At 34.8% G+C, this 24,830-nt stretch overlaps 1 protein-coding gene across 6 annotated transcripts in view; it reads left to right on the top strand.

Annotated features, from left to right (window-relative positions):
- The window catches only part of ATP2C1 (ATPase secretory pathway Ca2+ transporting 1), a gene marked incomplete at its 3' end in the record, with an annotated part of 75,480 nt that overhangs the window by 27,906 nt on the left and 22,744 nt on the right, over positions 1–24,830 (top strand). For all 6 annotated transcript variants that reach the window (XR_014176805.1, XM_081971072.1, XM_081971074.1 and 3 more), the window contains 11 exons: positions 1,013–1,074; positions 5,781–5,889; positions 8,304–8,459; positions 9,022–9,090; positions 10,323–10,398; positions 10,508–10,574; positions 11,023–11,147; positions 12,501–12,598; positions 13,947–14,042; positions 14,120–14,209; positions 16,347–16,451. Coding sequence is in view for 5 of the 6 variants with exons in the window: in XM_081971072.1 (XP_081827198.1) it covers positions 1,013–1,074; positions 5,781–5,889; positions 8,304–8,459; positions 9,022–9,090; positions 10,323–10,398; positions 10,508–10,574; positions 11,023–11,147; positions 12,501–12,598; positions 13,947–14,042; positions 14,120–14,209; positions 16,347–16,451 (1,053 nt within the window). The remainder of the gene's footprint in view (positions 1–1,012; positions 1,075–5,780; positions 5,890–8,303; positions 8,460–9,021; positions 9,091–10,322; positions 10,399–10,507; positions 10,575–11,022; positions 11,148–12,500; positions 12,599–13,946; positions 14,043–14,119; positions 14,210–16,346; positions 16,452–24,830) is intronic.

Genomic DNA, 24,830 nt, shown 5'->3' with positions numbered 1-24,830 from the left:
ATATACTTTTTTTGATTCAGATTATTGATGTAAATCTTAATCACTCATATACATGCATCATACATACATACATGCACATATACACATACATACATATACACATACATAGAGAAACAGAGACAGAGACATATTATACATACGTATACAGGTAGTCCTCGATTTACAGCAGTTCGTTTAATGATCGTTCAAAATTATAACAGCATTAAAAAAGTACATTCTAATCAAAACTGAAAAATATAGCTTGGATTCTCAGGGGTTCCATTCTAGCCCCAAATTGGATAATAAAATTTAACAATGAGAATATTTGGGAATTGGAAGACTAATCCTCAGTTTAGGATCATTCTTTTTTTTTTCATGAGAAATTCATCCTATAGCAGTTTTCTATGCAGCATCTTTTTATTTCCATAGTTAATGCAAATGTATGATGTTTATCAACACTTGATAATCAACAGATACCACTTTTGCTAATAGGCATGTAATACAGGTTGTAGTAATATCCACTGTATAAGAAACTACACAGGATACTAGTGCTACACAAAACTTTTCATTTCTTGATTATGCCATGGAATGCTAACAATGACCATAGTTCTTGTCAAGTAATTAAAATTAATCATGACTGATCTTTTGGAAGCAGTAATAGCATTCAGTGATGCAGTCTACTGACCTCTTTACCCAAATTGTGGAAGAGTTTTCTGGACTGGAGAAATCAGTGTAAATCACTTGGGATGAGCTGGGCAGTTCACTCCATAACCAGTCACATTGATTGCTCCAAAGAGGGCAGCCAGCTGCCATAAAAAAGTCACATGCTGTCCTATGATTAGGCTGGCCTGGGAAGATCCACTACAAAATTAAGTTTTGTGCTGAAAATTTAATTACTGGCCATTAGGGGGAAAAATCAGTTAATAATTTTGCACATGGGGAAAATACCAGATCAACTACAGAAGTACAGACATTCACAAATCTTGTGCATATATCAAAGTCTGGTCTCTAATTTCATGCTTTGTATTTGCAGGAATATCGTTCTGAAAAATCTCTTGAAGAATTGAGTAAACTTGTACCTCCAGGATGTCACTGGTAAGAAGTAACATTCTGGTTTTAGATGTACGTGACATATCTGAAGATGCACATCTAGTTTCATATTATGCAAAATAGCTGTGATTTATTTGAATTGACCTGTTTAGCAGTAATTATTTTGATGATTTCAATTTAATTGTAAAATGTAATAGTATTTGAAGATTACAGTGAAGAATAGTATGAAATATTCTTTGAAAATAAAGTATGAACAGTGGTTCTTTAAATGATTGATTTTTATGTTCTTGTGCCATTGAAAGAACAGTGAATACAGACAATTTTGCGCCACCAGATGATAATTGACTCTTTTGAAGGGGTAATCTAGTTGTTGAAAAAATGCGTATGAGCAGAGAAATAGTTCACTATTCTATAAATAAAAAGTGCAATCTTTCAAATATGTAATATGTTTAAGGTTTGTATCATTTATGTATAAACAATTGCTAGATTTTGTGGCTATTAAATTACACTCACCTGTATTCAGACATGCATTCCTTAAGTTCCATCAATTTGTATGAGTCCACAGAAATCTGTTTTTAATCCAACCCTCTCTACAATTATATTTTTATAGAGATTCCATAAAATGCCACCTGACCATGGTTTTAATTCTGTACAATAGAATTCATTAAAAATCTGGCTAATGATTTTTTTTTATTTTATTTTTTTATTTTTATTTTTATTGGATTTAATGTAATATTTTTAACCTCTGTGTTGCCATTCTCACCTCAGAACATGTGATGGAATGTAGGAGACACTATTTCCCAGAGGGTAAAGAGACAGCAGAGCTTGGAATGTTTGATAGGCAGGAAGAAGGCAAAGGTGGATCCATTTAACAGCTCACAAAGTACATCTAATACTTATTCAGATAGTTGGTTTAGCCTGTCAAGAGTTTGCTAAAAGAGAACAACAATAAAGAAGTACTCAGAAGTAATTCTATATGGAGAAGAGCCAGATGTCGCGATGACATAACGTGCGGTTTCGACAGTCCGAGACCCCCGTTGATTCTTTTACCGCTGCATGGTCCATATGGACCTAAACCGTCCCAAAGAGACGGTGACAGGGAGACAAATCCTTGCTGGTCTCAGGGGCACCGCAGAGTCCCTGATTGACCCAAGGGAAGTTCTCCAAGCTGGCGGTAAACAGACAGCCCCCAGGCTGACAAAGTCAGAGACGGCTCCAGAAAGAAGGCAGTGAAAGTGAGTCCAGCTGGTGAGATTTTTTCTTTGAGAATGATTGCCCAAAGAATTTTTAAAAAAAGATAAATTAGTCCTTTAAGCAAAAGAATAAAGCGGTGAAATTTATCTTTATTGGACTGCCTTAGGAAGTTTTTTTCCCTTTTTCTATGTAATAATGCTTTGTGGATTGAAGTGATTGTAATGCTTCCCGTTTCTCCTCTTAAGTGAATGAATTGTTTTCTTCTCCTATTCTTTGCTACTTTACTTTTTGGTTGATCTAAAATCTTTTTTATTTTAATAATCCTCCTTCTACTGTTTATAAAATTTTATTAAGGACACTTAGAGATTTTTGCTTTCTTTAAGTCTGAAACGAATAAGAGAAAGTTGAATCTGCCATTCGGAAGCCAAAACTTGGTCTTTTTTTCTTTTTTGAAACAATGTATCCTTTGTTCTATTTTCCGTGATTCTACTGACGTTGCAACTAGAGGGTTTGCAGGTTATCTGCAGAGACTGATAACAACTCAAAGACACGGACTGTTCCTTTGCAGGTGTCTTTGTGAAATATTTTGGGCAAGGGAAGGAAAAGAAAAGCTAGAACCCTCCCTTTTTTGAAAAAATTAAAAGAATCTTGTGCTTAAGCAAATTCAAAACAAAAGTATTTTTATACATAAAAGGGACATTGAAGGCGAGAGTGGCAGGGGATTTTAGACTTTTTCTTCTCTTTTTGGAAAAATGTATTTATATACAGATGAAGAAATCTAAAATTTCCAAGATTTTTTGGATGGAATTCTAAATATATTGGAAGGATTTGAGAGATTTGATAAGAAGTTGGATAGACTATTGGCTGGCACAACAAAAGATGAAGGGGCTGGAGCCCCAAAAATTAAAGAAGAGAATGAAGATATAGAAGATGAAGACAAGATAACAGATGAACCTAATAATAGAGCACTCATGAGTGAAAGTGGAAAGAAGGGAACATGGAAAAGTGAACCTGATTATTATTATATACTTGATTATCTGGAGCTCTACCCTTCTTGTCAAGATATGGATTTGATGATGGAATTAAGAAGAGAAACAGCTTTAGAAAGACATCTGATAATCAAAGACATGTTAATTTTAATACCAGTTCAAGGGCAACGAGACTATATGAGAGATCTTTCAAGCAAAAAGGTGTGGAGAGAAGTCTTTAAAAATCTAATAAAGAAGTTTATAAGAGAATTGATGCAAGAATTAGCTAAAGAGATAAGATTGTTTTGTTACTGGAAAGACACAGGCTGATAATGAAGGTTGATAATTAAAAACTTAGTTAAGCTTTGGTGATTAATAAGTAGGAATTTGTAGACACTTTTAGAATGCTTTTTAAAAAAATGTTTAACAAATAACTCATTATGATAATAATAATGAAATAACAATTTTAACTAGTAAAAACAATTTGGATATAAACTGTAAATTGGGACCTGGGAAAAAGAGGTATCAATTTCACTAATACATTTTTGTTTAGATTTTGTTAGAAAGATGTAATTTATCTTGGGTATTTATAAACTTTACCAACAAATTTTTGTTTAGATTTTATTATAAAGATGTAATTTTTCTTGGGTCGGAGGGGAGGAGATGTGATATAAATAGTAAAAAAAATCTTTTTTGTTAGATAATTACAATAACAATAAGGAAATGTTAATGGATAATGTTTAATGATTTCTACATGTGTTGGCATTGGTAAAAGCAATCAGATATAAACCTTAAATAGTGAGTTGGGGAAAAAAAGGGAATATGCTATAAAAGGGTAATTATTGGAGGTTTATAGAAATAGCTAATGAACGCCAGTAGGTGGTTGTGTCTTTAAATACAAATGATTCTAGATAAAAGCACGTTTAAATAATTATAGCTAAATGAGAATGACGGTACATTGATGGTAAAATACATAAAGATTTTTTATTTAAAATGTACAATTCAATATGAAGGAAGTATAAAGAATGATTGTGATAGTAACACATGAAATTTATTTGTAACCAATCAACATGCTTTCTACAAGATGTAATGAAGAACGATTCTTTTTTTTTTTTTGCATTTTTGTTAATTAAAACAATAAAAAAATCTCCCCCCCCCCAAAAAAAATCTGGCTAATTATGGATGTGAAAAAATCATTGTGCAAAAAACACATCTTTTTAATATTGTACATTCATGATACAAATTTCAAAGGAATTTTAGTAAAGGAGAAAAAATAGTTGGCATTTTGATTTTTGTTCATATTGATGGACTTCAATCTCAATTTCTACTTGAAATGGAACAAATAACATTTGAAAGGGAAGATGTTTAGTATAACAAATCAAACAAATTTTATCCAGAAGTACACACAAAGGCCAGTCAAAGATTATAACTTGAATTTTGTTTTAATTTATTAGATGTAGGCATTGCATAACCCTAGACTGACTCTGGGTAGTTTATATAAAACTGAAGATAGAAAATGCAACATAAGTAGAAATCTTTTTAAAAAAAGAGGGGGGAGAACAAAATGATAAATCTGGTCAACAACATCTATACGTGCAAATGTATCTTGACATATTCCAATCACTGTAACCTAGTGGTTCCCAATGTGGGCCCCACGCCCCACGGGGGGGGGGGGGCAATTTGATTTTTAATTAGGACAATTTGAACCTTGTTTAAACCAAGTTAATGGCCTTTTAGGCTTCCTCCATGTGAGTAGAGTTCACTTTTTGAGTAAAGTAAGAATTATAAGTCCTGGGGGGGCATCAGAATTTTAGAGATGCTTAGATGGGGCATGGCCAAAAAAAGGTTGGGAACCGTTGCTTTAACCCAAAGCTTTGGAAAATAGTCGTTATTCGTCCTTTGAAGTAGTCCAGTGAAGAAGCAAATAGATAAACTAGCTATACCTACTGTAAATCTTGCCAATCGAAAGTATTTTTTCCCTCCTTTCCTTCTACTCACTGGAAAACTAGTGGGGTTCTAATCTAAAATGCTTCCCACATCCTCACTACTTCTGTAGATTGCAATACCTTTCGTATAATTGGCTAGTCTGATTGGAATAATGTACATTGTGGTCTTATTAGCTGTTAAATTTAAAGGTCTTTTTAATTCTTAAAATAAATGTGAAGGAATAATATATTCTAGTGATAGTTAACCTTTTTGGCACTGAGTGCCCCAACTGGAATGCACACCCTGCATGTGCGGCAGAGCACTGGAAACATGAACACCAGGTGGCCGGTGCACATGGTCTTCGGATTTCCAGCGTGAGCATGCTGGCCAGCTGGTCTTCACTCATGCCGGAGCACCAAAAACACAAAGACCAGTTGGCCGGCACACACATGCGCCATTTAGCTGGTCTCCAGGGTTTTGGTGCTTTGACATGTGTGAAGACTAGCTGGCTGGTGCACATGCGCATACCAGAAACCAGAAGAGCAGCTGAGACAGCATGCGTGTCCACAAAGAGGGCTCTGCGTGCCACCTCTGGCACACGTGCCATAGGTTCGCCATCATGGATATATTCTGTTAGGTTTTTATCTATTTATGTCTCTCCAGTGTTCGAGAAGGAAAGGTAGAACATACACTTGCAAGAGACTTAGTTCCTGGGGATACTGTCTGCCTATCAGTGGGTGACAGAGTTCCTGCAGATTTGCGCTTATTTGAGGTAAGAAATTAATGACTTAGTAAATAATTGAACTGACTTCTCTTTAAATTTCTAACAATGTGTAGTCAAAAGCCAATTTTAACAGCTGAATGCTATAATGTTATATGAAGTAAAAGTGTAAATCCTACTATTGTAAGAGCTAGCTTATGCTTCTTTTGTGACTATTGATAATCCAATTCTATTACATTTTCATCTAGTGATTTTAAGTGACCCTGGAAATATCAGATGTGATTATACTTGTAAATAATTGGGGAACAGTGATGATACTTATCTAAGGTTTAATTTAAGATGTTTAGATGAGTTAATTGTTGATTATTTTCAAAAGATACAATTTATATTTCAAGTCAGAATGTTTGTAGAGATTTCACTATCAGTCCACGAAGTCAAACTAGGTAATTGTAATTTTATTCAGTCATCTTAAAGAGCTAACTCCTTCTGAATTTCCATCAGCATTATTATGTATTTATAAGTGAAAAAATGAAAGTGAAAAACTTTCAAAGATAGGATTTGTTTCCCAAAGTAATATGTTACCTGAATTCTGATTATACATGTTGTTTTTCTGTTGTTTCTATAGTATGATTTATTAATAATATAAAGTCAAGGAGATGAAACCTAAAGTAATTTACCCTGGAACGTGTAATACAAATACAACATTGGGCACTCCAAACAAAAGGACTTTTTTTTAAAACAAAGGTTTTTTTTTTAAAAAAATTGTTACATATATTAATTTCTTTTATAAACAAAGTGTTGTCCGGGTTTTCCCCCTTTACATCTTCTATTATGCATAGTTCATTTTACATCATATTTTCATTTTATATTTCACTCATCTTATTTTCATTCCATATTTTTCCACCATTGGCTATATTTACCAAATTTCATTCTATTCTACTAGTAAATCCTTTTCCTTCTTTCCTCCTTTCAACTATTTTCTCTTAGTCTCTCAGGAACTTCACTTCTCTTATATTCTCTTCTCTCCACCCATTTTCCTAGCTTTTGCTTTTCGTTGAAATTACTATATTTTTTATTTCCAAACTTTTTTCTCCTTTTTAATTTTGTTTTAATGCCTCTCCCCAATTTTTCTCCATTAATCCCACCTTTGCTATTTAACTTTCCCTTCTTGAGGGCCACTTCCCCCTTGTCTCTTTTTGGTATGTAACTGTAAATTCCAGTACATTTTTCTTTTTCAATCTCTTTTTCTTTTATGGTATCTTCTTGTTTTTCATTCAGTCCCTTTTCTTTCTCCCTTTCACCTACTCCTTGTTCTAGGAGTTCCCTCTGAGTTTTCGTTGTTTTTTCCCCATTTAGCATTTTATGCACATTTTTAACATATCAAGTAATTCATTATACATCCTAAATTCCATATTGTCTGCTTAATTAATTTAACAAATTGTTTAAACTTTTTCTGTTCTATCTCATTTACTTAAAGTTCTTTTTTCTTTTCTTATTTCCAATTTCTAAAGTCCAATTTCACTTTTATTTGCTTTTTCTTTTCCACCTAAACAGTAAGTTCAATCCACAACACTGTTGCAAAAACAAGCCTTCCTATTTATTTCACACAGCTTCCAAGTATCTTTATCTTGCTACAGTCAAGATCAGGTTACAGCTGTATGTTCCTGTTATTTTCTATTGAGTCTTGTAGTATCCTTTTCTCACCAGTAGATGTCTCCCTCTCCACTGTAAGCAATGTGTTCTAGCTGTCAAAAGCTGTCAAAAAATTAAAACGTAGAAAAAGAAAGAAAGGAATTTCCCCCCTGAGTTCTTTTATTATTTTTGATGTTTCCAAGTCCAAATTTGGGAATAAAAGTCTTCTAGGGCTTTCTGTTTTAGTCTCTGCCCTTTCTTTTTTCCTCTTAAATTCCTCGTCTGCCAAATAGCCGCTAATTTTCACTCTGGGTCTCTTTTTTAAAATCCAAATTTAAAATTTCTTTAACTTGTATTAAACACTCTTTCACCCAGGTCCAACACTTTGTTCCAGCACTGCTCCTGCTCAAATAGCTTGGTCCAGTTCTCCCAACTTCGAAGCGGCCATTAGTGTGTCTGCTGCCGCTTCCGCTGTCAGTTTAAGAACTTTATATCGGATCTTTTGAGGAACTGCTGGTTTCTTTTTGGTCGTCGAGATGTTTTTTTTTTCACCTGTTCCTCCAGAATGGTTCTGACCCGAAGGTCTCTGGCAGCAAGTGTCCGGTTGGGTTTTCGTGGAGCCTGTCAGAGCTCTGCTATTTCCCAACTGTTGCCGTTACGGTGCTTCCGGTTTCTCCTTCAAATGAAAGGACTTCAAGTAAAATCTCCATTTTGCTTAACATGCTCCATTCCTAATAGAACAGTTGTTTCAAATTGTTGAATACAGCCCCTACCATTTAAAAAAAGTAGAATGCATAATATAACTTTTTAATTTTATCTGTTTGCTCTCAAAGGCAATTGATCTCTCTATTGACGAATCGAGTTTGACAGGTGAGACAACTCCATGCTCTAAATGCACTTCTCCCCAACCAGCTGCTATGAATGGAGATCTCACATCAAGAAGCAATATTGCTTTTATGGGAACACTAGTTCGATGTGGAAAAGCCAAGGTAATTTTCTTCAAAGGTTATTAAACTAATTCTAAAAAGATAGATCAGAAATAAAATATGTATTTTTAAATATTTTCTTTACTTTGTGTGCTGGAAAATATATTATGAATACTTTCAGTTGCCTGTTTGTAATTTATTGAAAGTTTTGAACAATAAATTGTTCACAACTTTGTGTTAAATATATTTATTTTAATTAAGATGGAGTCATAGCAATTGAAATATATATTTATATAATGAATAATGTTTAAATCAATGCAACTAAGAAGTTAAATGGATCTCTGTATGTCAGATTCTGTGGAGTCACTTACTGCCTCTTTATTGCTGGGATTCTTGCAGAGTACTAGACTAGACCAACATTGATTACATTTTGTAGTGTACATTTTATATTTCTAAGAATGTATTTGGAGGTTTAGTGAACACAGATTAGTTCTGTTTTAACTATTCAGAATCCTTGAGTACTTATTTGTATTTTTTCCAAAAAATTAAATTTTGTCAAATTAAATTTACTTCCTGAATAGAACAATTTTAAACAATTTAATCTTTTTTTCCTTCTGTTTTGTAGGGGATAGTTATTGGAACTGGTGAAAACTCTGAATTTGGTGAGGTTTTCAAAATGATGCAAGCCGAAGAAGTAAGTAACATTTCATAAATAATATTAATGTAAGCCCTAACTAATATAAACTGGCTAGTTATCCATTTATAACCATTCATCCAGAGACTGTTAGAAGTTCGAATTTTATTGAATAAAAGGATTTACAACTCATGCCTGAAGTTATGGCTATTGCAGTGCCCTTGCAGTCACATCATCAAAATTTGGGCCACCCACACTTATGACTGCAGGGCCACTTCACCTCCCCCTCCATCTGTCTTCCCTCTATCTTTGCTCTTTTGGGTAGCCACGCACTCCACCAATTACCTCTGCTGCCCCTGCTACCGTATCTCCCACTAATGGTGGGTGATCTTTACCATCTTTCTTCTCCTACTGGTGGTTCAAGATCTGGGTGCTGGGTGAGGGTGTAGCCATGGGATGCATGCATTGCACTCTGGAAGCCTACAGTCCTTCCCTTTCTTCCAAATCTATCCCAACAATGAATCCCAATGAATGAATCCCAAAGAGCCTCCACTTTTGCTCAGGAAACAACTACTGCCTCTTCCCATTCTCACTGTGTGCACTACGGAGTTGCCCTGCTTAGCACCTGGATCCTCCTCTACTAGCAAGAGGAAGAAAATAGCAACTGTAGGATGCAGCAGTGACAGGGAGAAGCTGGCGTGCAGGAGACACAAAAAGGCAGAGTTGGGGGAAGATAGGATGAGGGGAATTGAAGTGAAGACAAGCACAGCAGGGCAGAAGAAGCGTGAGATCTTTGCCTAATAGCATCACTGTCTTGGCCTAAGGACCACAACTGGGTCTACTGGAACTGCCAAACTGTGTGGTCACATAGTGATTCTGCTTACTGATGGAAGTTCCCATCCCAATTGAGATCATAATTTCCACTCTACTTGTTCTAAACATGCAGAAATGTTTTTCCCTGAATAATTTCAAACTTGCATGCCAGACTAATATCAATACTCTTAAAATTGTTTATATCTTTGCATACAGATGTACAGAAATGAGTTCAAACATTGTACAAAATTTGAAGTGGATATTAGCCTGAATTTAGATTCTTTAAGATTTATAATTTAAATTTATAATTTAATTTTTTTCTTTCATATCTCTCAGATGTAAGGCTTTTCTCAGGAATTATTTAAAACAGTTTAATCCTTTAATTTTAGCATGATTTCAGTGAATGTGAAACAACTCTGCAAATTCAGCAAATCATTGAGTTTAATAATATCAGTCTGACAATATTTTTTATAATAAAGGCACCAAAGACACCTTTGCAAAGAAGCATGGATCTACTAGGGAAGCAGCTTTCCTTGTATTCCTTTGGTATAATTGGTAAGGAATCAGTTAAGTTATTTATTGTAAATGTTTGGTACAAATTGTGGGAAAGGGTATTAATATCTGGACAAGGATTGATACTTATAAATTCTGTTTATTTTTATAGGAATAATTATGTTAGTTGGTTGGTTGCAAGGAAAACATATTCTTGACATGTTTACCATTGGTGTCAGGTAAGATTCTTATTCTATGTCCACTACATTGTATAAAAACAGATTTCATTCCCTGAAGAACATCATGAAATATATAACTCATATACAGGACCGCCATGTATTGAATAGATTGCACAGATGTTTTTGTGCAAATAAGTGGGAGGTGGGTCCCAATTTTGCATATAGATTGTTAAATTCTAAGCTTGTGTGATACAAAGAAAAAAGTTTTGGAATTTGTGGTAATCTCAAGAAACATTTCAGAGTTATGCAACATAATAATTCTGGATTAACAATATGCTTCTGCTTTAGAAACCTCAAATTTCAAAGAAACAAAGCAAAACACTAGTCAGCTCCCCACTCCTCTTTGAATGCAATTATTCATGAAATTTGACAATACTCTGTTTTAACTTAACCGTGTAAGTCATTTTTTCTGCATATAACTTAATTAACACATCCTTTCAATATGCAGTTTAGCTGTTGCTGCCATCCCGGAAGGTCTTCCAATTGTTGTAACAGTAACATTGGCTCTTGGTGTCATGAGAATGGTTAAGAAACAGGCCATTGTGAAAAAATTGCCAATTGTTGAAACTTTAGGTAAGATTAAGAATAATATGCAAAACTGCTAAAAATATCTAGGGAGAATTTAAACATGTATCAAAATATTTTTGAGTATAAATGGCATGTTATTGTATAAAAAGTAGTGCTCCAAAATATCAAAGTTACTACTACAGCAATACATTATTATAAAAATAAACCCTTGTATTTCTGGAATTAACTATGATTTCTATATACGCTGGTAAATATTTTTACTGTGTTTAAAAATTGCAAGAATCTATCTGCAGGCAGTTGAAATGGTAGACTTAAGCTTGAATTTTTATATATTGATGAGGCCTTTTTTTGGAAGAGCAAGCATAATTCATTGAACTGTTGCAGAATTCAGCAGTATGGCTATTAGCCATAGCCAAGCTTTTGTACCATATTAAAATAGCTTTAACTGTATTCACTGTGTTTCACAGTGTATAATACCTACCCAGGTAGAAAACTTGTCCAACTTTAGAATAGCAATGGAAACTTTGCATGATTAAGTGTTGTGGAACCTTTTCTTAGGAGATATGTCTAGTCCCCTTCATTTATACTCTTTTAATTGGGACAGCAATTCTAAAATCAAAGCATTGGATTGAATGACTGTATGTTATTAAGGAAATATTTGTTTGATATCTGAAGTTTATTAAATAGACAAAATGTTTGATCTAGTGTAAGAGAGAATTTGGTAGGTTTATTTGGAGAAAACTAGTTGACCCCACATTGACTTGCCTTAACGAAACCCAATAAACAGGAATAAATTTGGACCTAAGAATATTTTTGTTGCTTAGAGTATGTTATTAGGTCAGGCCCCAATCCAAAGTTTTCCAAAAGTAATCACCCAGGTCACGTGGAGGAGCCACTAAAAGAACTAGAAGTATTTTGAAATGTAACTTTCTTCAGATTTGGATAATGATAGTCTTCGTCATCCTAAACGGAAAAGGCAAATGGTGGCTCTTGCAGAGCAGTACATGCAGATCCTTCATCCAGAGCATCTGCAAGTGCTTATTAGCTTGGCCATCCCAATTCTTTCTCTAGGCAAAGGTAGAGAATTGTGGAACCAGCTGCCCTTGCAGTTGTTGCTATTGGAATGTGGAAAGGGTAGCACCAGCATGAATTATGCTAAAACTTTAGTGAAAGGGTAAGGTCTCTCTTTAAAAATGAATTGGCCTGAGATCCTAGAGTAAGTTTATGACTACTCCAAAAATTAGCTACGCCACAGATTATGGGACTTTTCCTATCCCTGACCTAAGCAAGGATTCTTCTCTATTATTTTAGATTCTTGAAATAGATTTTGCTCTTATATTCCATTATCTTATCAAATCTGACAAATAATGAACTGATAATATTGTTTATGCTTTTCAGGATGTTGCAATGTAATTTGTTCAGATAAAACTGGTACACTGACAAAAAATGAAATGACTGTTATTCATATATTCACAGCAGATGGACTACATGCTGAGGTATGTGAGCATCAGTGTCAGAGATTCTTTGTTTACTAAAGTATAATGGTTCTGAAATCTTTTTCCTAGAAACTGGCTATTATTAGAGAAAATTAGCCTCTGGTCTTTGGAATTTTTCAGTCTTGGCAACAGATTTACAACAGAGTGCCTAGGGAATTCTGAGAGTTGATCTATTTCTCAGTTGTCAAGATTGAGAAACTCTGGACTATTGGACAATTGTTTCAAATATATATATTTATACATGTAGCCCTTATTTGTCATTGAACCTGGAGTTGTTGAGTTGTAAGTTGAGACATCACATGGTTGCACGCAATTTTTAACATTTGCTTTAATTGTTAAGTTAAACAATTAAACAATTTTCTCCCATTCACATTTTTTGCTCAAAACTAGAAATCAATGCTGCACTTCACTGATTAGATAGCCTAGATCTGTGATGGCAAACCTATGGCATGAAGACCCATTTGTCAGGGAACGCGAGGCATTCGACCTTCTTTTGAGGCTGTTTTTCGCCCTCTGGAGGCTTCCCTGAAGCCTCTAAAGTACGAAAAACTGGCCCTACAGGCAAACTGGAAACTCAGGAACAGACTTCCGGTTTGCTCGTAGGACCATTTTTCGCCCTCCTGAGCCTTCAGGGAACCCTCCTGAAGGCCCCTGAAGGCTCTGGAGATCGAAAATGGCCCTATGGGGAACCCTGAAGTTCGGGCATGATGACTTCCGGTTTGTCCGTAGGTCCGTTTTTCGCCCTTCAGAGCCTTCAGGGAAGCCTCCTGAAGGCTCCGGAGGTCGAAAATTGGCCCTACGGACAAACCGGAAGTTGCCATTCCTGAACTTCTGGGTTTCCTGCAGGTCCGTTTTTTGCCCTCCGGAGCCTTCAGGGAAGCTCCTGAAGCCTCCGGGGGAGGGGGGCATGGGGAGGCTGTTTTCATCCTCCCCAGACTCCTAGAAAACCTCTGGAGCCTGGGGAAGGCGAAAAAAAACGCAGCAAAAGCAGGGGGGCGGTCACTGATCACACGCATGCAGGTGCGCTGGAGGCATACACGCATAGCATTGTGTGTGTGGCACACTGACGCACAACTCCCCTGTGCTCCCCCCGCTTTTGACATTGCAGCCAAAAAAGGTTTGCCATCACTGGCCTAGATATTGGTATTTGAACATAGATTTTTTTAACATTTACATTTTATTGTGTTTTACCAATCTATTTGAAATGTTAATATATATTTCTATTCCATGTATGATATGCCATGCACTAAATAAGGACTCAAGGATTTACCTTTCACAAATCATTACTTTTCCTACATTATTTTTAAGGTCATAAGGTTTGATAATTTTGCTGATTATTTTGTCACAGGTTACTGGAGTGGGCTATAATAGATTTGGGGAAGTCATTGTTGAAGGTGATATTGTCCATGGATTTAGCAAACCATCTATTGGCAGAATTGTTGAGGTAAGCCTCAACATAGAAAAATAACTATGCTCTGAAATAGTAACAGTTTATTCTAGTAACATTTGTTTTCTTTGTAGGCTGGGTGTGTGTGCAATGATGCTATAATTAGAAACAACACTTTAATGGGGAAACCAACTGAAGGAGCCTTAATTGCTCTTGCTATGAAGGTAGGCAGTACATTGAACCAATGGGTGATACTAATTAAAAAATATAAAATACATATTCAAAAAAAATCCATTCAGGATAAACTCTGATTGTATTATTACTGTTGTTTGTAACATATAATGTTAGACTAAGAAAAGTATTGTAAAGCAGGTAGTCCTTGATTTACATTCACAATTGAGCCCAAAATATATTGTTGCTAAGTGAAACATTTGTTAACTGAATTTTGACACACTTTACGACCTTTCTTGCCCCAGTTGTTATGTCAGTTAAGTTAGTTACACAGCTGACTAAAGTAAATCTGGCTTCTTCCCTATTTGCCGAGGGGACCACATGATTCCGGGACACTGCAACCGTTATAAATATGAATCAGTTGCCAAGCTTCTAAATTTTGATCATGTGACTATGTGGCAGTGGTGGGTTCTGGATCCCGTTGCAACTAGTACACTGCAATGGGGCCAGGTATCCACCACAGGCACGCGCGCAGCGTGCACATGCGTACCCACCGCCTGCAGCACTGTAGCTGCTCGGCAGAGCATTGCGTAGGCGACGCATACTCCATACATGTGCGCAAATGCCTTGGTCAGCTCAAATAGAAGTAAGGAGAACGGGCAGGTGGGCCCTCTGGAGCATCGTAACGGAACGGTACCTGGTGCTCCCAGTAGGCACCGGTACGCCCGTACTGGGGCATACCGGTTGTAACGCACCACCACTATGGGGATACTGCAATGATTTGTGAAAAACGGTCATAAGCCACTTTTTCCAGGACTGTTGTAACTTAAAATGGTCACTAAGCAAACTGTTGTAAGTTGAGGACTACTTGTTGTATAAATATTATTATTAGTTGAAACTTACTATGAAAACTGAAGCAATGCAAGAACAAGTAATATATGTGTTCATAAACATATATTATATATAAGTATATAATATAATCCAATTAATAAAATCCAATTAAAAACTGAACTATCATTTTCTACTGGTGAATAGATATAGCAAGAGCCTTAAAAAGTGCTATCTATTCTGATTTTTCTTTGATAGTGAACCAGAAATATTTTGCATTTTTGGGAATTAAAATGCTAAGATTTCAAATTCTAACCATTTTGTTGATTCTTATAATTTATCTGTTGAATTTTGAAGCTTTTAATTTTAATTTTTCTAAATTGTTAATTAATCAGTTCAGCTACTATTTGAGTTATAAAGAATAGTTGTTGATTTGAAGTCTCTAAAAGTTGAAATGGTTCTAGAATTAATAAAAACTTCAACATTAATTATTCTATAAAAGGCACTAACATTTTTTTTAAAAAGAAAATTAACTTGTTATGATTTGGTTATTGGTTTTGTTAATATAGGAGATAAACTATCAATAGAATACAAGAACCAGGTGGAAACCTAAAGTGTGTAATTAAGTGTAGGGTACAGAATATGTTCAACTACTGACACTGAAGAAGCCAACTATGTGCAGTTACATTTTTGTTTTATAACATTGAGAATTTTAAATCTGGAATATTTTCAGTGGCTTTTTATTATCTTAAAATTAGCATCTTAGAAATTTAAGATGTTTATAAAACTTTAGCTTTAATTAAAAATACCACCACAACTCTTTTTATGCAAAGATTTTAAGATTGGATCCTAACATGTTTCTGTTAGGCAAAACTTCAGATATATTCTGTTTTTCATTTTTATAATTAATCTACAATAATTTCAACCCTTGATTTTTTAAATCAAAATATAACAATAATTTATCTGCGTAAATAATTAAACAGTGGTTCTTGGCTGTGGTAAAGTATGCTTCAAAAATTCATGTCTGAATTGTATAAAATTCTGATAGACCATCTAAAGATTTTGGAAAAATAACTTTCATTATAGTTTTAAAAATTATTAACAAATTTTAGCAAAATAATTTTACTAATCAAATGAAATAATTTTAGTAAAATAGAGAAATTGACAGTGGACTGCATAATTATAGTTATAACCTTTCTTGATAAAAAGTATTAGAGGAAAATTAAAAGTAAAGAATGTTGTGAATACAATTGAAAGAAATAAATGAAGTAATGAAATGAGGTAAATAATATATGTAAATGAATAGAATATGAATTGCCTGAAGGATGTAGGTTGAAGAATTACAATCTTTTATTTTCATAGATGGGTTTAGATGGAATCCAGCAGGATTACATAAGAAAAGCAGAATATCCTTTCAGTTCTGAGCAAAAATGGATGGCTGTTAAGTGTGTACATAGAACCCAACAGGTATGGCTGTTACTAAACTTTTAATTGAATCTAATATTTTCCTACAACTTATTGTTTTTAATAATGCAATGATTAAATTCTGCCCCATTGTATTTAAAAGAAAAAGATCTAAATTGTATTTTATTTATTATTAAACTTCTATGCCACACATCTCACTAGGCAACTCTAGGCAGCTTACAATTTAAATTGTTATACTTCATTTTAGAGTGAGGATAACATTATAACAATAATTGTTTGAGAGAGAAAAAGAACAAGTAAACCCAGCTGAGGACAATGTGTAACAAACTACCATCTCTAATATTGCAGCACCATTTTCAGCCTTTTAACAATGCATCAGTTGGTCCAATGTGTTGTTGTTGTTGTTGTTGTTGTTGTTGTTGTTGTTGTTGTTATGTTAATCTTTGGTGAGATTCACAGCCTTTGGGGCTGGTTGGTAGCTCAACAGCTCGAGTCCTAACCAAGGACCTAGGAACTGTTAAGGTAACGTTGGTGGATATAAGTTGTTCCAAGTAGGTTTTTTTTAATAGAATCAGAATGTTCAAGTCAAGTAAATTTAGAATTTTCAAATAGCGAGGTTGTTTTTTTTTATAGAATCAGAATGTTCAAGTCAAGTAAATTTAGAATTTTCAAATAGCGAGGTTGTTGTTGTTGTTGTTGTTGTTGTTTTAAATGTAATTCCAGTGCTTTTGGAATAGCACCCAGTGTGCCGATTACCACTGGAATTATCACTGCTGGTTTGTGCCATAATCATTGAATTTCAATTTTTAGGTCCTGGTATTTCATGATTTTTTCATGTTCCTTCTCGTCGACCCTGCTATCACCTGGTATTGCGATGTCTATGATTGTAACTTTATTTTTCTCAACCAGTGTGATGTCTGGCGTGTTATGCGCCAGTATTTTGTCTCTTTGTATACGAAAATCCCATAGGATCTTGACCATCTGATTTTTGGTGACTTTTTCAGGCCTATGTTCCCACCAGTTTGTTGTTGTTTTAATATTATAATTTTTGCACACATTCCAGTGGATCATTTATGCTACTGAATTGTGCCGTAATTTATAATCAGTCTGTGCGATTTTTTTACAGCAGCTGAGTATGTGGTCAACAGTTTCATCAACTTCTTTGCAGAGTCTGCATTTGACATCATCAGAGGATTTTTCGATTTTGGCCTTAATGGCATTTGTTCGGATAGCTTGCTCTTGCGCAGCCAGGATTAGTGACTCTGTTTCTTTCTTTAATGTACCTGTTGTTAACCATAACCAAGTTTTTTCACTGTCCACTTTATCTTTTATTTTTTCCAGAAATTGACCATGCAATGCTTTGTTCTGCCAACTCTCCATTCTTGATTTTATCACATCTTTTCTGTATTCTTTTTTTGTCTGTTGGGCCTTCAGTAAATTTTTGTTCTTTACTTCGATTAATAGATGTTCTTGACTTTCTTTTAGATAATCAGCCAGTGCATGTTTTTCTTCTTCAACTATTTGCTTCACTTGTAATAATCCTCTGCCACCTGATTTTTGGGGCAGATATAGTGTATCAATGTCACCGCGTGGATGTAAACTGTAGTGCATTGTCATTAGTTTCCTGGTTTTTCGGTTCAAAATGTCCGAATCAGTTTGTGTCCAGTTAACTATACCAGCTGTGTATCTTATAACTGGTATTGCCCAGGTATTTATGGCCTTGATTGTATTTCCACTATTTAATTTAGATTTCAAAATTTTCCTAACTCTGTTGGTGTACTCTCTCCTGACAATAGTTTTTACTTCTCCATGTTTGATGTTATCCAACTGCAGAATGCCTAAGTATTTGTAGGCTTCATTTTCATTGCATTTAATTAGTTGGCCATTGGGCATTTCAATTCCCTCACACGCAGTGATTTTGCCCCTTTTTATGGATACAGTGGCGCATTTTTCCATGCCAAACTGCATTGAAATATCAGTGCTGATTATTATTATTATTATTATTATTATTATTATTATTATTATTATTATTATTATTATTATTATTTACTTTAATCATTAAACATGAAACTCAGTCAACTGAATATTCAAAAATGCATCACAAATACCATTGACTGGTGCTAATGGTTGATATGGGTTGCTGCCAGCGTCCTAGGTTTCAACCTAGTACATTCTTAAAATGTACGATGTTCCTAGTAGCGCAGTTTTTTGCCATTCCACTGGTATTATTGCAGGAAGCTGCAATTTGTTGATGTATCTTATAAAATTCTTGGACATGGTACCAAGTGCCCCGATGATAATGGATATCACTGTTACGTGCTTCATCCATAATTGGGTAGTTTCGATGGCCAGGTCGCGGTATTTAGTGATTCTTTCCAGTTCTTTTTCTTCGACTCTGGCATCTCTTGGTACCGCAATGTCAATAAATTGTATGTTTCGGCCCTGTTGTGTTCCAAATGATGATCCGTCTGTATTCGAAAGTCCTACAAGATCTTCACATTCTCATTTTCGGTAACTTTTTCCACTTTGTGCTCCCATGACTTTTTGGATATAGGTAAGTCGTATTTTTTACATAATAACCAGTGGATTAATTTTGTGGGACTTCCGAATACAGATAGTCATTTGGAATACAACACACCAGATATCACAGTTGTCACAAACCAAAATGTACAATTTATTGATATTGCTGTACCAGGGGACTACAGAGTTGGAAAAAAAATAACTGAAAAAAATACAAATATTGTGACATGGCCACCAAAGCTATGCATAGGAGGGTGTGCAGATCCTGTAGGAGTGGTGGTTATTTTAGGAGGGGGAGAACCTTAGATACATGGTAGGGAGTGCAAGTTGATGGGCAAAAAGTCAGAGTGACTTTTGATTTTCTATTGGTTTCCTCTTTGATTTTGCTTGTAAGAAGCTGGGAAGGTAAGAAATCACAATGTATGACTACAGGTTCAGGTGATGCAATAGTGAACTGGATGCCAAGTGCCAGATTCATGCTCATATGATCATGGGAACGCTAGAACACCTGACATTCTGAGAATGATATCTCTCAAAATCCTGGCCAATGAAAACAGCCACTTCTGTAGTCGGGGAGCATTAAAACGACCTCAGTGCTCTCCGGAAGACTTCCTATTGGCATTAATCACCACTTGGAAGTCCTTCTGGCCCTTAGGAACAGAATCAACAGCAGTTTTAAGTTCCAGAATATACTTGTTATGTTCACACAGTAGCTTCTGCAGTTGGCTAACCAGTTGGAAATTAATGCCTGGATAGATTCCACAATGGATATCCTTCTCATTGTCATCATCACCAACCAAGTATATCTGGAGAAATGAAGGCTGCTGCTGAGGCCTCTCCATGATACTCCCTATCCTGTGGTAGACCTGCCTCTGCACTTTGAATGTTAGCATAAAATTTCCCTCCTTCACTTCCCTGGCTCCAAAAGATATTATTTGGAAGCATGTGTTGTACTTCCTGAGAGCAGAAAGAAAGTGCTAAACCATTGGATGCTGGTGGGTGAGAATGCTGTGTAAAGGTTGAGGGTAGGGCCGAAGGGGAGGCAGGTGGATTTAATATCGCCACTGCAGCACATCCCGGGACTCTCATCCTGCAACTTTAGAGCATGGCACCAGGAACAGGATAACCGGGGTCTGAGATCAACAACCTTGTCCCTGGAGTAATCAATCTGAGGTTCATATTTAAAACCAGACAAATATGTATTAGTCCAGGGCATTGAACTCATTTGTGACTGATTAAAATAGGAGTTTTTAGATGTATACATTTTTACAGTCTGTCTACTGACTTGGGGAAGAATTTGACGATACTTGTGTGCAGCTTCCCTTACCTAATCCCTTCCCTTTTCCTAATTGCATCTGCAAATGTTTTTCTGTGTTTTTTTGCCTCTTTTCTCTTTAACTGGTGTTACATTAGAAGGAACAGATTCATCTCAACTGAGAAGAAAAATAAGGGGAGGGGAGGAAATCTGCCTCTGCCTAGCAGCATCCATCAGTATTCATCTGGTTAGCATCCTGTCAGTGTGTGAGAGAGTTGTTTGGAACAGTAATTTGCTGTGTGAGCAAGAAGGAGACAGGAAGGAGCCTGGGCATGGCTTAGCTCAACTATTCTGTAGTAAAGCTGCTTGCTGCTGTGAAAGTAAAAGTGAATCTGAAGTTCCTCTCCTCTGCTTGTGTTTTGCATTTGGAACAGATTTCTTTTCAGGTTGGAGGAGGAGTAGAACTCCTTAGCACCAGAGCATGTTAATAATAATATAGAAAATACTAATGCTATGATGGTCATTTTGAAAAAAAAAACTTTTCTCACTGAGCACCTAGAAGCCAAGAGGAACGTATGTGGCAAATTTGAAGTTTGTAGGCTTTACGGTTCTGGAGATTTTGTGATGATGCATGAGTGGCATTTCACTTTTATATATATTGATTCTATTATATATCCATATATGTACTACTATTTTCCCAATTTGCTTTTTTCTATTAGTTTTTACTACAGTCACTATATTGCGAGATATTATATCTCTATTCATCATCGTTTAGACTTTTTAGAATTTCATCATTTATGACTTTTTGGTAACTTTTATATTTCTCTCTTGGGATTCTATGTTTCTTTGTAGCATTTTTGCACATACTGAATGTTCCCTCTGTCTTACCCCTTATTTCCTTCAGTGGCATCATTTGGATACCAATCCATAACCCTTTCATTATTTTTGGAAAATCTTCCTTTTCTTCTCTGTTCTATTGTAAACTGTTATGGAATTATCTATTTGATTCTTAGAATTTATTATTACTGTCTCTCCAGTGTTTTTGTCTTCTTGTAACTTATTTTGATCTGTCCCTCCGCCACGCCTTCTAATTTCTCCTCTGTCTTCTGAATGTTATGTTAATCTTTCCCCACCATTTTTGAGGGTCTTCTACACTCACATCTTTATCTTTGAACAATCACATAATCTTCTTATGATTCTTTGTCACATTTTTGTAAATACTTTTAACCATCACTAACATTTCTTCAGAGAACTTTATTGTCTCCTGTTGAATCATTTTGTACCAGTTTAATATATTAAAGTTATTCAATGTACTCTAATATTCCAGTATCCCAATATCTAAAAACTCAAAAAAAGTCAATTATTAATAAAATTTAATCAATCCTGGAATTTTTCCTCCAAGTCCCCTAAATTTCTAGTCCTTAAAAGCTTTAAAGTTATAATTTACAATATTTATAATTTCCAGTTTACATCTTCCCAATTGCCCCAATTTTTTATTTGTTTATTTATTTGTGTTACATAATAAAAATTCTTTTGTGGAAAGGGGCTGACGTCATGACGGCACGCCGTGCGATCTTGGTGCTCTGAGATTGCAGTCGATATTTCTGCTGCTGGACGGTCAGTTCGGACCTAAAACCGTCCCGCAGAGACGGTGATTGAGAAGGGCACCTCCTGCTGATCTCAGGGACACCTCAAAGTCCCTGAAAGATCCAGGAATAACCTTTTTTTCCCGGCGACAGATATGCAGCTAATGAAGCTGCTGAAGTTGGAACAGCTCTGGAATGTGAAGAAAGAGAAATTGAAGATAGAACACTGTAAGCGGCGAAATTAATCTACATTAAACTTAGTGTGTTATACTGTTTCTATTCTTTTTTCATGGATGGAATTTTTGCAAAGACTCCCTATTTTTTAAACTGAATGGATTAATTTTTTCTTCTTTTTTCACTTTTGCTTACATCTATGGATTAAAATTTTCCTTTTTTTATAATGCTTGATTGGATTATTTTTGATCTTCATTTAAGGGTTCTTTTCTTTCTTAAGCTTGGAATATAAAGAAGATAATAAGAAGGATTATAAAGAGGGTTGTAACAACAGGAGGAAAAGCAGTTACACTGCCACTTAGCTGGAGGCTGGATACATTGTTTTTTCTTCTTTCTCTTTTATCACTTGAGATTCAAGGTTCTTTCAGTTTGTTTACTGACAGTGATAGTAGGAAGAGCACAAGTTGTTTATACAGGTGCTTTTTGGGAGTTCTATCACTAGCTATTGGAGGGAAGACGACATTTTGACTTGAAAGATAATAAATGAACCTGTTTGAAGTTTATTAAAATAGCCTTGAATCCTATGGTGGCAGTGCCTGCAAATTGGAAGAATGGCGCAGCAGGAAAAAGAAACTGTAACATTGCAAATGATTATGTTTGAAATTCAAAATCTATTAGTGCTGACAGAGAGAATTGAAAAGAGATTGGAGAATATGGAATACAAAACAGAAAAATTTGATAGAGAAACCGAGGATGTTTATCAAATGAAGAATGTGGAGGACAGAGTTCAAAAAATGGAAGAAAAAAATGAGGAAAGAGATAAGGAACAAAGTGAGTGTGGTTGGTAATGACAAGAGCAGAATATGGAAAGGGGAGATAGATGGATTGGAACTCTACCCCAGACTTCAAAGCACAGAAGAAGAAAAGAGAGGAAAATTGACGGAGATAAGAAGAGAAATCTGATTAGCACCAGTGATTACCAAAGATAAGTTGATGGAAAGAGCAGATGCTGGGTTTCGAGCTTTTATGAGATACGAAAGGAACAACATGTTGCGAAGAGAAGTTCATACAAGATTTATTAAGAAAGTAACTAGAATATTAATGCTACAAATGGCAAGAGATATAAGACTGCACTATTACTGCAAAGATACTGGTTGATACAATGAAAATGTATAGTAAAAACTAAGCTAAATTTAGTTTACTAGTAGTATGTATAAAATGAAGTGACTATAGCTATAGTTAAATAATGATTAATAATGATAACTACATATAGATATATTAGTTTGATAATATGAAATTTTATATAAACAACACATAGAATATGTAAACAACACATAGAATATGAGAGGAGGTTTAAAAGCTTTATCTAGAATATGTTATAAAGATGTATTGCGATTGGATGATTTTAGGTTGATTTAATAGAATGTTATCATATAATCCTATTCTAGATTTTGAATATTATATATAAAAGGATGTAAAAACAATTATAGTCAAATTAAGGTTGATATATAATAATCGTGATATACATGAATATATGTGAATTTAAAATATGTGATTTGATATGAAAAGCAGGTGATGACTATGGAAGAGATGCACGGAAATACTGTAACCAACTGACACACTTTCTACAATTTGTAATGGAAGATGGTTTTTTTTAATTTTATGTTTGTTTGTCTTTGTTCAAAAAGAAATAAAAATTGTTTAAAAAAATTATTTTGTGAACAGTGTTGTCCCCTTTAACATTCCCACCAAAAGACATAATTCATTTTATATTATATTTCCATTATTTCCAATTTTAGTCGGATTACTTTTCTTCTATTTTCCAATTTCTAGTTTTAAACGTACAAACAATATAATTTTTCTTTCTCTTTAAAAATAAACAATTATCATTTCTTTTCCATCTATTTTTCATTAACAATATGAATCTTCAAGTTTAAAATTTCAAGTTTTATATAATCAACATAATATAATTATTTAATAGTTTTAAGGTTCTTAATATAATTCCCACACATTCTAATTAAAAAATATTTTAACCTTGTTAAAAATATTTCTTTTACTGGATCATATCATTCTACTATTCTCCTATTTCTAAATTTTCTTTTCTCTCTTTTTTTATGTGTCTTATATCTTTTCTTCTGTATTTTCCCTCTCACTTTTCGATAAGATTTTTTGAGTATTTCTCTCCTCTCCTTTTATTTCTCTCTTTATTTTTGGCTAATTTCTTTTTCAGATGCCCTTTTTTCTTCTCTGCTCTCTTTGTGCCTTTACCCCACTGAGTTTTATTTTCCATTTCTACCTTGTTAATTCCTTGTTCATTTACATTGATTGTCTGTTTCCCTCATGTCTACTTTCAACAATTTTTCTGGTTGAAAACCAGATTTTCCCTTTCTACCTCTTTGTTATCTTTTAATGTTGCTCGTGCACTTTTTAACATTTCCAACAACTCCTCTAACATCCCACCCTCCATGATTAAATTTCATACACTTTTAATATTTTTATATTTTACCACAATTAATTTAGTCCTTCTTCTTAGTTGCCAAAATTGACTATTGTCTCTTCTGCTGTTTCGGAGAGCTTTCTTCAGACCTAACGAGGAAATTGCAACTTCCTTGTGATTGACAAAGCGATTCTCCTTTCTTCACCATTCCTCCAGGACAGCTTTGACCCCGTAGGGTCTCCCGGCATGCAGATACTGGCTGGTTTTCATGGAATTCAGTAGAGTTCCACTATTTCCAGCTGTTCTTGCCACACCACCAACTGGATGTCCTATGGAATAGATTCCTGATTTTCCTGGCTGACTAGCTGCCAGGAAGAGTCTCTGAATCTGAGTGGTAGTTAATATTTTATTAAAGGAAGGGATTGCACCTGTTGCCTTGAAAAAGATAA

Source organism: Natrix helvetica, assembly GCF_964273705.1.
Source record: "Natrix helvetica genome assembly, chromosome: Z".
NCBI classification, from domain to species: Eukaryota; Metazoa; Chordata; class Lepidosauria; order Squamata; family Natricidae; genus Natrix; species Natrix helvetica.
Note: the sequence above shows the minus strand (reverse complement) of the source record. Positions and strands in the feature narration are given on the sequence as shown.